The sequence below is a fragment of the Panthera uncia genome, chromosome B4 (genome assembly GCF_023721935.1).
Source record: "Panthera uncia isolate 11264 chromosome B4, Puncia_PCG_1.0, whole genome shotgun sequence".
Taxonomy (NCBI): domain Eukaryota; kingdom Metazoa; phylum Chordata; class Mammalia; order Carnivora; family Felidae; genus Panthera; species Panthera uncia.
This window is the reverse complement of record NC_064809.1, coordinates 131406231-131420923: the sequence shown is the minus strand read 5'-3', so window position 1 is coordinate 131420923 and position 14693 is coordinate 131406231. Positions and strand designations below refer to the sequence as shown.

The 14693-nt window shown below is 42.7% G+C and overlaps 1 protein-coding gene across 2 annotated transcripts in view; it reads right to left on the bottom strand.

Moving 5' to 3' along the window:
- MEI1 (meiotic double-stranded break formation protein 1) overlaps positions 1-12398 on the bottom strand; it is a 79122-nt gene extending 66724 nt beyond the window's left edge. For both annotated transcript variants that reach the window (XM_049626438.1, XM_049626439.1), the window contains exons 1-7: positions 12170-12398; positions 9378-9501; positions 8571-8621; positions 6652-6725; positions 4968-5073; positions 4225-4428; positions 1971-2101 (exon numbers count right to left, since the gene is read on the bottom strand). In XM_049626438.1, the coding sequence (XP_049482395.1) occupies positions 1971-2101; positions 4225-4428; positions 4968-5073; positions 6652-6725; positions 8571-8621; positions 9378-9501; positions 12170-12340 (861 nt within the window). In that variant the 5' untranslated portion in view covers positions 12341-12398. The remainder of the gene's footprint in view (positions 1-1970; positions 2102-4224; positions 4429-4967; positions 5074-6651; positions 6726-8570; positions 8622-9377; positions 9502-12169) is intronic.
- Positions 12399-14693: the final 2295 nt, after the last annotated feature.

Sequence of the window (14693 nt, the reverse complement as noted above, 5' to 3'; positions counted from 1 at the left end):
GGTTGAGCATCCAACTCCTGATTTCAGCTCAGGTCATGATCCCAGGGTCGTGGGATTAAGCCACACATTGGGCTCTGCACTGAGCACAGAGCCTGCTTAAGATTTTCTCTTTTTCTGCCCCTCTCCCCTGCTCATGGGCTCACACTCTCTCAGATTTAAAATATACACACACACACAAAAATAAAAAAATAAAATAATTAATTAATTAATTAATTAAAAAAATAAAAAAGAATAAAAAAGAATTAAAAAAATAAAATACACACACACACACACACACACATTGCATTAAAACACTATCCTGATTGCTGAGGTTTTTAGCACCCCCTTATTTTACATCTAAGGCAAATATCTCACTCATCTCACCCTAGTTCCAACCTTGCTGGCTACTGTAGTAAAATAACACACTGATAATTCAAAGTTGCCAAGAGAAGAACAGTCTCCACATACGAGTGGAGGCCAGGGCCCCTAAGTCAAGATTCCTATCTCTCTCCCTAGGGAAGTGTTGTCTAATCTCTGTCCCTGCCACCATTATGCTGCCTTGGTGCACTGTGAGGACACAGACCTTGTGTCCTGCTGAGCCTGGGATCAAATGTTCTAACCAGATGTTACCATGGACTTCAGGATGGCAGCAAAAAAATGAACACAGAAAAGAACCCAATCTGAGATTTTCTGATTCAGAGACACAGAACTTGCTCTTCAGAGTTCACGGGCCTTGCATGGACCTTTCTAGAGGCATCCCAGGGAAATAAGGAGGAGCAGTTTACCCTGGCTTTTTAATACCCGCCTTTTCTATCCCCAACTGTCCATTTTCCACTTCTGACCAGGGCCCCTCCTCTTTCCTGCAGAAGGAGTCCTACAGTCTAGTCAATCAATGATATCCCCACTATCAGATGAGGGCAAGTAGCTCTGCCAAGCACTGTGCTGAGCACTACAGAGATACAGCCAGACTCAGGTCCTGCCCTAAAGAAGCTCCCAGTAGATCAACCACAATATAGTGAAGCCATGACACAGGGCACATTCTGCCTAAAGGAGCCAAGAAGACAAAGGAACCCTATAGGCTTTGAAGGATCAACAGACAAAGGAGAGGGGAAAGGCTTTAAAGGCAAAGGAGAAGTGCAGATGCACAGGCACAAAGACAGAATGTCCTAGCATATGCAGGGCCAGGGAGAAATTACATATGGCTGGAGCACTGGATTGTGGGGTGGAAGAGATAGGTTAATAAGGCTAAAGGGATAAGGAGGATCCAGAGAAAGAGGACTCTAGGTACCAAGCTAAGAAGCTTGAGTTTTATCACTAAAACACCTGAGATAGCTTACTTTCTGTTGCTGCATATATTCTCCATTATCAGCCAGCCGAGATGTTAAGGGGGAGGTGTGTATATAAATATTCACAACTGAAATAAAACCTACAGTTGAACCTTGAACAACGTGGGTTTGAACTGCACGGGTCCACTTACATGCAGATTTTTTTCGATAAATACAGTACAGTACTCCAAATATTTTCTCCTCCTTAGGAATTTTTTTTCCAAAGGAGATAGAAGTTTATTAAATATACCACAAGGGAGAGCAAAGGAGAGGCTGTCTGCCACCTCCTTATGAATTTCTTAATAACATTTTCCTTTCTCTAGCTTATTTTATTTTAAGAATACAGAATATAATACATATAACATACAGAATATGTGTTAATCGACTGGTTATGTTATTGGTAAGGGTTCTGGTCAACAGACTATTAATAGTTAAATTTGGGGGGGAGTCAAAAGTTCTATGTGAATTTTCAACTGCAGGGGAAATCAGGGCCCCTAGCCCCCATGTTGTTCAAGGGTCAACTGTACTTTGAGTACTCTAACAGCATATTGTTTGAGCCAGTAGGAAAACACCTTAGAAATCTTAGATAGGAGTGATACAAGGCCCAGGAGCCATACCAGTTCCCTTGTTATTGAACCTAGAGACCAGAAATCACAAGACAAGCACCTTTTTGAGCACCAAAGGCAGTGAGGTCTTTCCTGGTGGCCCCTCAACACCCTCCGTACTTTCCGCCAGTGAAGATTCATTCATGATTACAGACACAAAGAGATCGTACTTCAGCAGCTGCCTCAGCCAACCTAGAAAACAAAAGGGTTGGGAGGTGAGGCGAGAGAAGTATAGGCACCAGAGTATGTCTAAGGTAGCCCCTCAGACATCCTCTAGAAATTTCATCATGTCACCACAGACATTCCTAAGTATTTTGTTATTTTTTTTTTAATATATAAAATTTATTGTCAAATTGGTTTCCATACAACACCCAGTGCTCATCCCAAAAGGTGCCCTCCTCAATAAGTATTTTGTTATTTTTAATGCTATTATAAATGGGATTGTTTTAATTTATTTTTCAGATAATTCACTGTTAGTGTATAGAAAAACAACTGATTTTATATCCTGCAACTTTACTAAATTCATTTGTTAGGTTTAACAGTTTTTTGGTGAAGTTTTTAGGGTTTTCTATATATAAGATGATAGCATTTGCAGAGACCATTTTACTTCTTCCTTCCTAATTTTAATGTCTTTTATTTCTTTTTCTTGCCTCATTGTTATGGCAAGGACCTCTAACATTATATTAAATAGAATCCTATGCTCTTGTATGCAACCTCTGGGACAACACTTGTCACACTAATCTTTAATTGTCCACATCCTTCTTCCACACTAGACTATGAGCTCCCTCAGAATAGAGCTTGGGTTTGATCACCTTTATGACCCCAGAGCCTGACACAGGGCCTGGCCCAAAATGAACACTCACTATGTATGGCCAGACTGTTTATAACAGAGCTCTTGGCCCAAACTGTGAAAAGAAACTGTTGTCACCCATAGACAATGCTTTTCCCTGTAGCTCCTGCTTTGGAATAGGCCCTCACCCAGTTACCAATCATAGTACCTCTGTTCAAAATGTGAAAGCTCCTGGGGCACCTGGGTGGCTCAGTCAGTTAGGCATCTAACTCTTGATCTCAGCTCAGGTCTTGATCTCAGGTCGTGAGTTTAAGCCCCATGTTGGGCTCCATGCTGGGTGTGGAGCTTATTTTAAAAAAATGTGAGGGGCACCTAGGTGGCTTGGTTGGTTAAGCATCCGAATCTTGATTTCAGCTCAGGTCATAATTTCACAGTGTATAGGTTCGAGCCCCACATTGGGCTCTGTGCTGACAGCGCAGAGCCTATTTGGTATTCTCTCTCTCCCTCTCTCTCTGCCCCTGCCCTGACTGTTCTCTCAGTCTCTCTCTCTCTCAAAATAAATGAAATAAATTTTTTCAAAAATGTTAAATCTCTTTAGTCGGAAGCATTTCAAGGGTCTTGTGTACCTACATAAGGAAACAGCAGAAGAGGCTGAAAGGGTACACGGGGGCTCCTAAGGAGCCTCAAATAACAAGTAGGAAACCTGCACATCACCTGGAGGCCAGAGGGAGCCAGAGATGATTTTTCAAATAGGAAACAGGAAACGCAAGCTATGCAGTGTGAAGATTAACTTGGCAGCAAAAACAGGATACACCAGAGCAGGCAGTAAAAACCAGAGGCAGAAAAATTGTTGTCCCACTTTCTTCTTCTCCTTGCAAAAGCAAGGTTCTTTTTTTATTTTTAATTTTTTAGAAGTGAGAGTACGCACAAGTTGGGGGAGGGGCAGAGAGAAATGGAGACAGAGAATCCCAAGCAGGCTCCATGTTGTCAGTGAAGAGTCACTGAAGACTCAGCACTCGTACCCATGAACCATGAGATCATGACCTTAGCTGAAATCAAGAGTCGAATGCTTAACATCCTGAGTCACCCAGGTGCCCCCAAAGGCAAGGGTCTTAGATAGGCATCTATCATAGTCTGTGTATCTTTTCTTTTTCAAGATTTTTTTTTTGAGAGAGAGAGAGAGAGAGAGAGAGAGAAAATGCGTGCGTGCACATGAGTGAGGGGTAAAGGGACAGAGGGAGAGAGAGAGAAAATCTTGAGCAGTCTCCATACTCAGCACAGAGCCCAATACAGGGCTCAATCCCACTGAGACCCTGAGATTATGACCTGAGCCAAAATCAAGAGCTGGGCCCTCAACCGACTGAGTCACCCAGGCACCCCCAGCCTGTCTGTCTTCTGTCCTAAACCCATGGCTTCTACCCTTTTCAAAGAGGCAAACTTCCCTACCACTAGAGAGCCAATATCTCAGGTCCTCAAGCAAAACATCAAAAGCATTCTCTCTTTTCTCTCCAGTCCTATATCTTACCCAAACAGTTGATCTGTAGCTCCTTTGTCTGGGCGCCATCCAGGATGGAAAGGAAGAGAGGACACAGCTTCTCCCGGAAATGGCCTGAAAGCATCTCAGCAGCCACTGGTGAAGAGTACAGCTTCCCATAGAGGTAACAGACAGAAGCTCGCACCCCCTCATTGGGGTATACTAAACCCCTCAACAGATGTTCCATCAGATTACCTGTCCAGAAAACAACCAAGGGGCCAGGGAAACCTCACAATGTCAGCTGCTATATGAAACTCCAAACTATTGTGCCCCGTAGGGTAGTAATAGTGGTAATCCTTTATAATCTCCCATAACAAACAACTTCTGGACCCTTAATCAAAAGAGAAAACCAAGGTTTAAAGAAGTGATTAACCCTGGAGTAAATCCTCTATGAGATATTTATTTGCATTTTATTGATAGAAAAAAGCACTCTGTATTCCAGAATTAATTCCTCCTTCCATCTAAAGGAAGGTCCATAAGTAGATACTTAATTTGTGTTAACATAACTTAATTAAGTAGATACTTAATTTGTGAAATAACTCAAGACCAGGGTCAAGAATTTTTTCAACTTGGCCAACATAGAGTACATTTTGCAGATGGGAAACTGAAAGCCTAGAATAGGAAAGTAACAACTTCCCAGGTGTGTATAGTGAGTGGACCACCCGGATGGTGATATAAAGTGTGATCAAAGCTGGTAAAAGGGTAGTAGCATCTCTTCCCCAGAGGTTACTCACTGTGCTCCATTACAAGCTTGTCTGCCAGGGGAGGGATAGCATCCACCAACTTGCCGAGAAGGGTCAGGGTAGCCAGGCTGTCTCGCATGGAGGGCATGTTACACAGCTATAGAAAATGAACACGCTTCGCTGTATGAATTAGGATCAGGACAGATCTCCCAACAAAATTTATCTTGCCCTATTTACACAAAGCCTGTATTGTATGTGTCTCTCACCACAACCAGTAATCAGCTTCTTTAACTAAGTATCTATCTCCCCTATTGGACTGGGAAGACCTTGAGGAAAGGGACTGAGTCAGATTCCTCAGAGTACTCAGTACCTAGCTCAGTACATGACTGTTAAACTGGATTAACATTAGCATATTTTGTCTTCTATAGAGCCAGAAACTGGGAGAGTGAAAGTTGGGAACATCATAAAGACAGAATTCTGGCTTAGTGCAAAAAAAAAAAAAAAAAAAGTATTACTATTATTATCATTACCATGGCCATTACTGAGCCTTCTATTCATCAGACCCTATGCTTGATGGCTTACAAGTAGAGTCAACAGTATATATTTCACCATTTCTACTGACCAGCTATAGCACTTTAAGTAAGACTCTTAACTCCTCTGGTAGGAAATAATAATAGTATCAATTTCATAGGGTTGTTAGGAGGACTTAATGAGATACTGCACATAAACCACCTAACACAGTGCCCAGCATATAGAAAGTGCTCAAAAGGGTTAAGTGGAATCATCTTAATAAGTATTGACATATATGATGATAAATTCAATCTGATATATTAATCATATGCAGAGTAATTATAATGTATGACAATTTAGTATAATTCATAATTAAATGTTCTTGGTGTTAAGATGAACATTTGTCTTCCTTTTTTTTTAATGTTTATTTATTCATTTATTTAGAGAGAGAGACAGAGAGACAGAGACAGAGAGCACTAGTAGGAAAGGGGCAGAGAGAGAGGGAGACAGATTCCCAAGCAGGCTCCATGCTGTCAGCACAGAGCCTGATGGGGGGCTCAACCTGAGATCATGACCTGAGCTGAAATCAAGATTCTCTTGATTAACTGAATCAAGTTAATCAAGTAACTTGATTAACTGACTGAGCCACCCAGGTGCCCCATTTGTCTTCCTTTTGCAAAAAAATAAAATAAAAAGTGATTCTGATATTATTCCTAAGTCTTAAACACAATGCAAAAGCTCCTTATTGAATGGTATCTGTGACTATCTGTGAAGAAGGCAGGTTAAATATATCCACTCAGTGCTTGCCTTAGATGCTGACAAAAACAAATGACTTCAGTATTAAATATTGTATACAATTCAAACCAAAGAAAAACACTAAGCCAAGACATAGTAAATATATTTCCTTGCTAAGTTGGTCAAAGAAATCTGTATTGTACTTAGGGGGATATAGAGAATAGCCATGGGATGATTATGTCAGAAAGATGAGACTTCACCACACAGAGGGAGAGGAAAGGGGAAGGAGGGAAGATACAAACAGTATTGGGGCAGGATCAGAAGACCCAGGCAGGCCCTAGCTCTGGCTCTGCCACTGACTCAGTGACCTCAGACAGGTCCCTGTCCCTCTCTGTATTTCAATCTCCCCACCGATCCAGAAAGGTGTGGGCCCAGCTCTGATATCTGAGGATTCTGAGGGGTACTCAAGAACCCACCGCTATTTACTGACCTCTTTGTGGCACTCATCCAGCAGGCAATGAACGGTCTGCTCTAACTTCAGCTGAGTTGTAAGCTGGATAAGGACTGAGCAGACACAGTAGTGTTACTAACCACAAGACAACCTCTGGCCCACACCTCACCTTTCATAGCCCTTCTACTCAAAGTCATTTGCTTGCGTTACCAGTATAGTCTTTTCTATCTCCCCAATTAAACTAAGTGTACATATCCAAATCAAAGGATTTCTGGCTTCTTCGTTGTTTTATATCAGTAGTTCACAATCTGGCTGCACATCAGAATCACCCAGGAAGTTAAAAAAAAAAAATACTAATGCCCAACTCCCACTCTAGATCAATTAAATCATAATCTCTAAAGAAAGAGCCTAAGCATCTGGATGTTTTTTAAGTTACCCATGTAAGTCTATTGTGAAGCTAAGGTTGAAAACTATTATTTTATATTATCTCTACTTTATTCCTGCCTCACCATTGCTCCTTCATATACTAGAAAATAGAATTATGGGTGAGTTCCTGTGCCAATAATTGCCTTAATTGCCTCTATTACCTCTCAACCCCAAACTCATCCTTGTATACAATCGTTTGTGATGCTTCTGCTGGTATGTTTGAGGAGCAGTGAAAAAGAGACTGGCTCTGCACGTCTGGGAAAAGCTACAAAACTATACTCAGCTGCTGCTGCAGGAAGACTCTGGCACTTCCAAGGTAAAGAAGCATTCTGGGATAACAGTCACAGAAACAGGAAGAAGGCAGGCAACAAAGAGGAAACAGCGAGGAAGGAGCAAGTCCTTCTTCCCTCTCTGGCTCTGCAGTCTCTATCTAGTGCCTACCACCTCAGTTAAGTTCTTGGGGTCTGACGAAGGTTTATAAGTTATGCTGGCACCAACCAGCAATGGACAGCCTTAGGATTATAGCCCCACTCAAGAGTGGCATAATGGTGACGGGAAATCTCCCCATTCCTGCCAGTGGTCAGAACTTCAAGTGGTACATTTGTTTTTCCACATTCTAGACTGATAGATGGTCAGAGGTATACACAAATCATGCTTACTTATGATCTGTCACAGCTGCTAAGCGTGTGGTTGGATGGTCATGGACCCAGCAGCAGCCAAGCAGCATCCTCTCCTCAGAGAAAACTTATGTTTTAATAATTCCAACCTCATTTTGTTTCCTCAGCCCTGAGGGTGGAAGCTGCTTTCTGAAATTCCTACGTCTGTGAAAACCCGGTGTTTTCTTTTGCCTTCAGTTAAATAGTCAATAATTCTTCATATTAAAGTTTTTTCCTGTTCAAATAACTTATGTGGTTTCTGTTGCCTGACTACACCCTCACTGATACAATTCTTACTCTTTCTGCAAGAGTCCTCCTATCCCAGTGCTCTTGTGTTCTTTCTCCTTGAGCCTTTTAAAGTTTATTTATTTTAGTAATCTCTACACCCAACACAGGGCTCAAACTCACCACCCCAAGATCAAGAGTCACATGCCCTTCTGGGCCAGCCAGGTGCCCCACTCCTTCAGTGCTTTATAGGTAAACAGACACACTTCCGCAGCCTTAACAATCACCTGTGTGCAGACAACTTCCAACTAACCAATGTGAAAGTAATGAAAACAGTTTGTGCTGCCTTTGTAACAGTACTTATCAGCTCTCATTATTTACTATCCAATCCCTCCTCCAGATTGTAAACTCTTAAAGGGCAGGAACCATGTCTTATCCATCTACGTATCCCCAATGTCTGATACAGTACTTGGCACAGACGAGGTGCCTGAGAAAAAAATGCAGAATCAATGATTGACAACTAATTGAGTTTTCTTGATCTGTCTCTAAAATGAAACATTTATTTCATCAAGGTCTCAAATAACCAGAGTTGCAATATACCCAGCTAATATACCCAGCTTCAAATGCCAGGTACACATAGTTTCACCTTACCTTCAATACAGAGGTCTATTACACTTCCATCTTCCACATTACATAACAGCCCTTGGAGTAGAGGGAGGAGAGAAGGGAATGGTTAGTAGTTAAAAGAGAAACTCACAAAGGCACATTGTAAATTCTAGACTAAAAGTAGCTTTAAGCAATGTCCCAGATAAATGCTATCCTCAACACCAAGTGTGGCCCAGCATAAAAACTGAGTGCTTTGGAATCTGTAACGGACCTCGGGTAAAATTCCTGTCCTGCCAGTTGTTTTGCTAGGACTTCCCTTAGCCTTGGGGATCATCCTTTCTCCCTTAAAGGACTGACTTGGCAGGTAAAAGCCTGAAAAGCCACTAGCAGAGAAAAAATATCCAATATGAGTTAGCTCCCCTCCTCCCTGAAAAGGGCTCTTTCCATAGGACATAATAACTATATTAAAAGAAGGGACCTTTTAATTCATCTCAAGCACAGGAGAGGGAAAGTATTTCAATCAGGGTCACACCCAGGTCAACAGACTCTAGTCTGGTTCTGATCCTCTTCAAAGACCAGAGTGGACTCTGAAAGATCACACGTTTCCCATATTCATATTCACACTTTTACTAAACTTTTGGCTGTAGTAAAGCTAGTTACCATACGATGCATCATGTGTTTTAGAAAAGGGACCATTTCTTCATCATTACGACAAAACAATTTGCTAATAAGTTACACTGTTACATCGTAAAAAGTCTAAATTATCTTTCCAAGACCATTTCTCCAAGACCCCAAAGTAAATATACATGCTATACATGCAAAATGCATACCAAATTTCCCTTTTAATCTCACCGAAAAGCATGCTTATGAAGTGGGTACAGATTCTCTGATCCTGAGCCACAAGCTGCATGACCAGGGAGGCATGTCTCAAGAGAGCATCTCGGAAACAGGAGAGCACATGCTTCTTGCGCACCAACTTGGGGCAGATGAAGAAAATATTCAATAGCAACCAAGTCTCAGCCATTCTGAACCCAAACAACTATAATTTCTAAATACAATTACAAGATGATACTGGAAGGTTCATCTAAACTATGGTAAGGTCATAATCCCTGAAAGTAGTAACATTTACACACAGGAATCTATGTGTTTATACAGAGGATTATACATTAGCTAAGGTTCCTACTACCCTATATTTACAGAGCACTTTAGTGCTCTTTTGTCTAACAACAAATCACTCTTTTGTCTAACAACTTAGTGAAGCAAGTAAAAATTATTGTCACCATTTTACAGATGAGAAAATTGAGGCCCAAAGACATTCCCAAGGACTCAAATCTATCTCCAAACAGGTCTTGTCTAAGGTCAGCGTCCTTTCTACTTAACAGTTCAGGAGAGTGATGCTGGAGACCCTTCGTGAGCCTCAAAGAGGCTGGTAGAGAAATGCATCCTTCCATTCAACTCGGACATAAATCTTCACACTCAATTCATCTCCCTGTACAGGGAACTGGGTAGTAGCTGTGCAAAGTGCTCAAGACAGTCGCAAAAGTTAGGTTAAAAAGGGGAGCATACACCGAGGATAGAGCAGGAACTTGGGTACAACTGACTATATTACACTTTTTCAATTGATGAGAGATGAAGCTAAAAAAAAAGTGCATTCAATAAAAAGTGAAGTTGCATCTCTTATTGTCTCTAACCTGTTATTGCAAATCTCATGTTTTCCCTCAATTCCTCCTACATAATACATTAAGCTAGTAATCTAAATGAGTTACTCAAAAAATCTCAGTGACTTTCTTTCACGTGTTGGATTAAATCCAAGCTCTTCAGCCTGGATTCAAACTCTTGGAACTTATCTTAACCTGGCTTTTCAATCTCACCTCCCTCAGTTTCCTTTCAAACACTCTGATTACCTCCCCAAACTCATCCTTGCTAATGGGATAAGCCCTGCTAGTATAAGCACCCTCCCCCCAACTTCTCCTCGGGTCCAAAGCTCACCCATCTTCTCAAGCCTAATTCAAATGCATCCTCTTCTCAAAACCTTTTCCCAATTTCCCTCCCTATCCCAACAGCACTTGACCACAAATATGTCTGTCTACTAAATTCCCAGTTTTTAGCATTCTCATTTTCTCCCCTACTGTCGTATTTATCTCTGTATCTCTGACTCACTGTCCAAGAATGGCAGCCTCAGAACTTCTGGCCTCAATGATAGCTCAAATGTTATCAGCTAGCTCAGAGGTTCTCAGAGTGTAGCCTGGGAACCCCTGAGGGTACCCAAAACTTTGAAAGGGTTCAAAGATCAAAATTATTTTGATACTAAAATGCAATTTGTCTCTTTCACTCTTACTCTCTCACAAGTATACAGTGGAGTTTTTCAAAGTTTACATGACAGGTAATATACAACCGATTAAATGCTAAAATACTTGAGAATCCAGCTGACTTCTATTAAGCTAGACATTAAAGAGACTTGTTTAATAGATGTAAATAAAAATGTAAAACAAAGCTATTCCTTTCATTATCTTTTTTTCTTTTAGAAAATATCATCATTTTTATTTAAATTACTTATGCCACAGAACTGCATGCTTAAAATGGTAGGCTTTATATCATGTATATTTTACAGCAATAAAACCAATTATGCTAATACGTAATGATTTACTACCATTTTTTAATTAATATTTAAGAATTGGTTTCTTTTTCTAACACAGTAAATATCAGTGGATATAACCCATATAAAAGCTTTTTGGGGTCCTCAACACTTTTTTAAAGTATAAAGACATTCTGAGGGGCGCCTGGGTGGCGCAGTCGGTTAAGCGTCCGACTTCAGCCAGGTCACGATCTCGCGGTCCGTGAGTTCGAGCCCCGCGTCGGGCTCTGGGCTGATGGCTCGGAGCCTGGAGCCTGTTTCAGATTCTGTGTCTCCCTCTCTCTCTGCCCCTCCCCCGTTCATGCTCTGTCTCTCTCTGTCGCAAAAATAAATAAAAAACGTTGAAAAAAATTAAAAAAAAAATTTCCCTTTAAAAAAAAGTAAATAAATAAATAAATAAATAAATAAACGTTAAAAAAATTAAAAAAAAAAAAAAAAAAAAGAAAGAAAGGTTCCCCTTCACCCCACCCCGCCTGGCTGTAACTTCTTCCCGTCTCGCTACCATCACAGAGACCTAGGCAGCCCCCTACTCCACACTGTCGCCCTAAGAAATCTGAAGGGAATGAGGGGCCCCTACTACGGGTGTACCTGGCCCGTGGGTCGAGCCAAGGTTAAGATCCTGGAGGAATGGCGGGGGCAACAAGCGGCAGGGCACCTGCTGAGACGGGAAGGGGAGGTGGGCCTGCGTGCCAGCGAGTCCTGGAGGGGAGGGGGCTCAGTGGGGACAGGGATAGGCCCAGCTGAGGCGCATGGCCAGGCGCAGGGGCTGGTTTGGAAAGGGGACAGTACACTCGGAGCAGGGCAGCCGGCGGGGTAAACTGAGGCTGAGGTAGTCTAGCAAAGAAGGCCGCTCTGGCCTGGCGAGGGCGCATGCCTGGTTAGGGGGTAGGTTTAACGAAGCGGGTAGGCCCGGTTTAGTTCCAGGGAAGGTGCGTCAGGTTCAAGGGAGTTGGCCTGGCGAGGGGCGGCCCAGCTTGGTGAGGGAAATGCCGGGGGGCCCAGTTCGCACCGATACGCAGGGCTCCGGCAGCAGCTCCAGCACGCACGCCAGACAGAGCCGCGGGGGCACGGGCAGCAGCCAGCACGGGTCATGCCGGTAATGGGCCCTCTCGTAGAGCAGTGCGGTCTCCTCGTCCCTCCCGGGCCCCCGCGGGCCCGCCGCCGCCTCCCTCACAGCCATCTCTCGGCTGGGACTTCACCGCAGCAGCACGGGGTCCCGCGCAGCTTGTGCGCAAGCGCACTTGAAAGAGACCCCGCCCCCGGACGCCGGAGGGCGAAGTGGGGGCTAACGCAGCTGCGCAAGCCCAGGGCGACGCCAAGGCGCGATCTCCGTCGAGCGACGGGCGCTGAGGGCATGTGGGGGACACGAGGACGGTCGGTATCTGACAGAGACCAAAGCGACTTGCTCTTTGGGCCCGTAGGAATTCGTCTTGACCACACTGTGGATTGAAAAGCATTTATAAAGAAGCTGTCATTAGCCTTGAGGAAGGAAAGGAAATCATCTCTTCCTACTAGTAAAAAATGAAATAGGAGAGAGGGGGAAACGCCTGGGGGTGGCTCACTCGGTTAAATGATAGACTTTGGTTCAGGTCATGATCTCGCGGCTGGTGAGTTCGAGCCCTGCTTCGGTCTCTGTGCTGACAGCTCAGAGCCTGGAGCCTGCTTGGGATCCTGTGTCTCCCTCCTTCTCTGCCCCACCCCCGCTCGTGCTCGCTCTCTCTCTTGCTTTCTCTCAAAAATAAATGAACTTAAAAAAAATTTAAATAGGGGCCCTTGACTGGCACATGCGACTCTTGATATAAGGGTTGTGAGTTCGAGGCCCACCTTGGGTGTAGAGATTACTTAAAAATAAAATCTATTTTTTTAAAAATTAAATGATCTCAGGGGTCTAAAAGCTGTTAGTATTATTTTAAGTTTATGTGACCCTTTTCTCTCGAAGAGCCTAAGATGGTTCCTCTAAGCTGTCCTTTCACAGGAGCGCCTGGGTGGCTCAGTCAGTTAAGCATCTGACTTGGTCTCAGGTCGTGATCTCGTGGTTCGTGGGTTCCAGCCCCGCATCTGGCTCTGTGCTGACAGCTCGGAGCCTAGAGCCTGCTTCAGATTCTGTGTCTTCCTCTCTCTCTCTCTGCTCCTCCCCCGCTCGTGCTCTGCCTCTCTCTCTCTCTCAAAAATAAATAAACATTTAAAAAAATATATCCTCCCACAGACATCTGCACAGCACTTGAGACTTTGTGAGCGTGCAAAAAATACTGCAGAAGAAATTGTTTATCGTTATATTTACTAACAATAATAATCTATCAATCTACAAGGATTTATTTAGCACCAGAGTGTCCAGCAACTGGCTAATGGTGAAGGAGGTAAGTTCAGGAGGTGGTCTCTACATTCAGAAGCAGTGTGACTGAGTACAAAAAATTACTTCCATGTCAAAATAGTTTAGAAAATAGTGGCTTATTATTCGATGTAGTATTGGGAAGTAATGTTTGAGAAAAGTATGTGTTAACATGGAAAAGTTCTCATTAAAATACTGTGTACAAAAGATGCAGAATTATATATACGAGTAGATAAAATAAATAAGCAAAAAACACTTATTCGACACATCTTAAATTACAACAGTAATACATATTCAGTGAAGACAAAGGAAAGATAATACTTTGGTATATTTTCTTTTTTTTTAATTTTTTTTTTAACGTTTATTTATTTTTGAGACAGAGAGAGACAGAGCATGAATGGGGGAGGGTCACAGAGAGAGGGAGACACAGAATCTGAAACAGGCTCCAGGCTCTGAGCTGTCAGCACAGAGCTCGATGCGGGGCTCGAACCCACAGACCGTGAGATCGTGACCCGAGCCGAAGTCGGACGCTTAACCGACCGAGCCACCCAGGCGCCCCTGTTATATTTTCTTTTAGTCTATACATATTTACAACAGTAACATGCAAAAGGTTGTAAACTGCTTCTCCCAGAGAAAAATGTTACTCATCATCCATGTCATTAAATATAATCCTGTATATTTTTTAAATGTTGACAAAATATTGTTTTTGGCAAAGTTTTGAGCCAGAATCCATGCTAGAAGCTAGAGGATTCAAAAGTGAGCAAAGACCTTCTTGTCCTCAAGTTCAGTCAGGGAGACGGATGAGCAAATTATTACAACAGAGTATATACGTATTAATTATCTATTGCTGCATAACAACTTACCCCATGTGATGGTTTGCAGCGGTGACCTTCAAAAATATATCTCCATGTCTGCTATGGACTGAATTGTGTCCCCCCAATTCAAACGTTGAAGCCCTAACTCCTAATGTGACTATTTGGAGATAGGGCCTTTAAGAGGTAATTAAGGTTAAAAGAGGTCACAGGTTGGGGGCGGGGGCAGGGTTCTAATCCCATAGGATTGGTGACCTTACAAGAAGAGGGAGAGGGGAGTCTGGCTGGCTCAGTCAGTAGAGCATGAGACTCTTGATCTCGGGGTTGTGAGTTCAAGCCCCACATTGGGTGTAGAGATTACTTAAAAATAAAAAAATCTTACAAATAAAAAA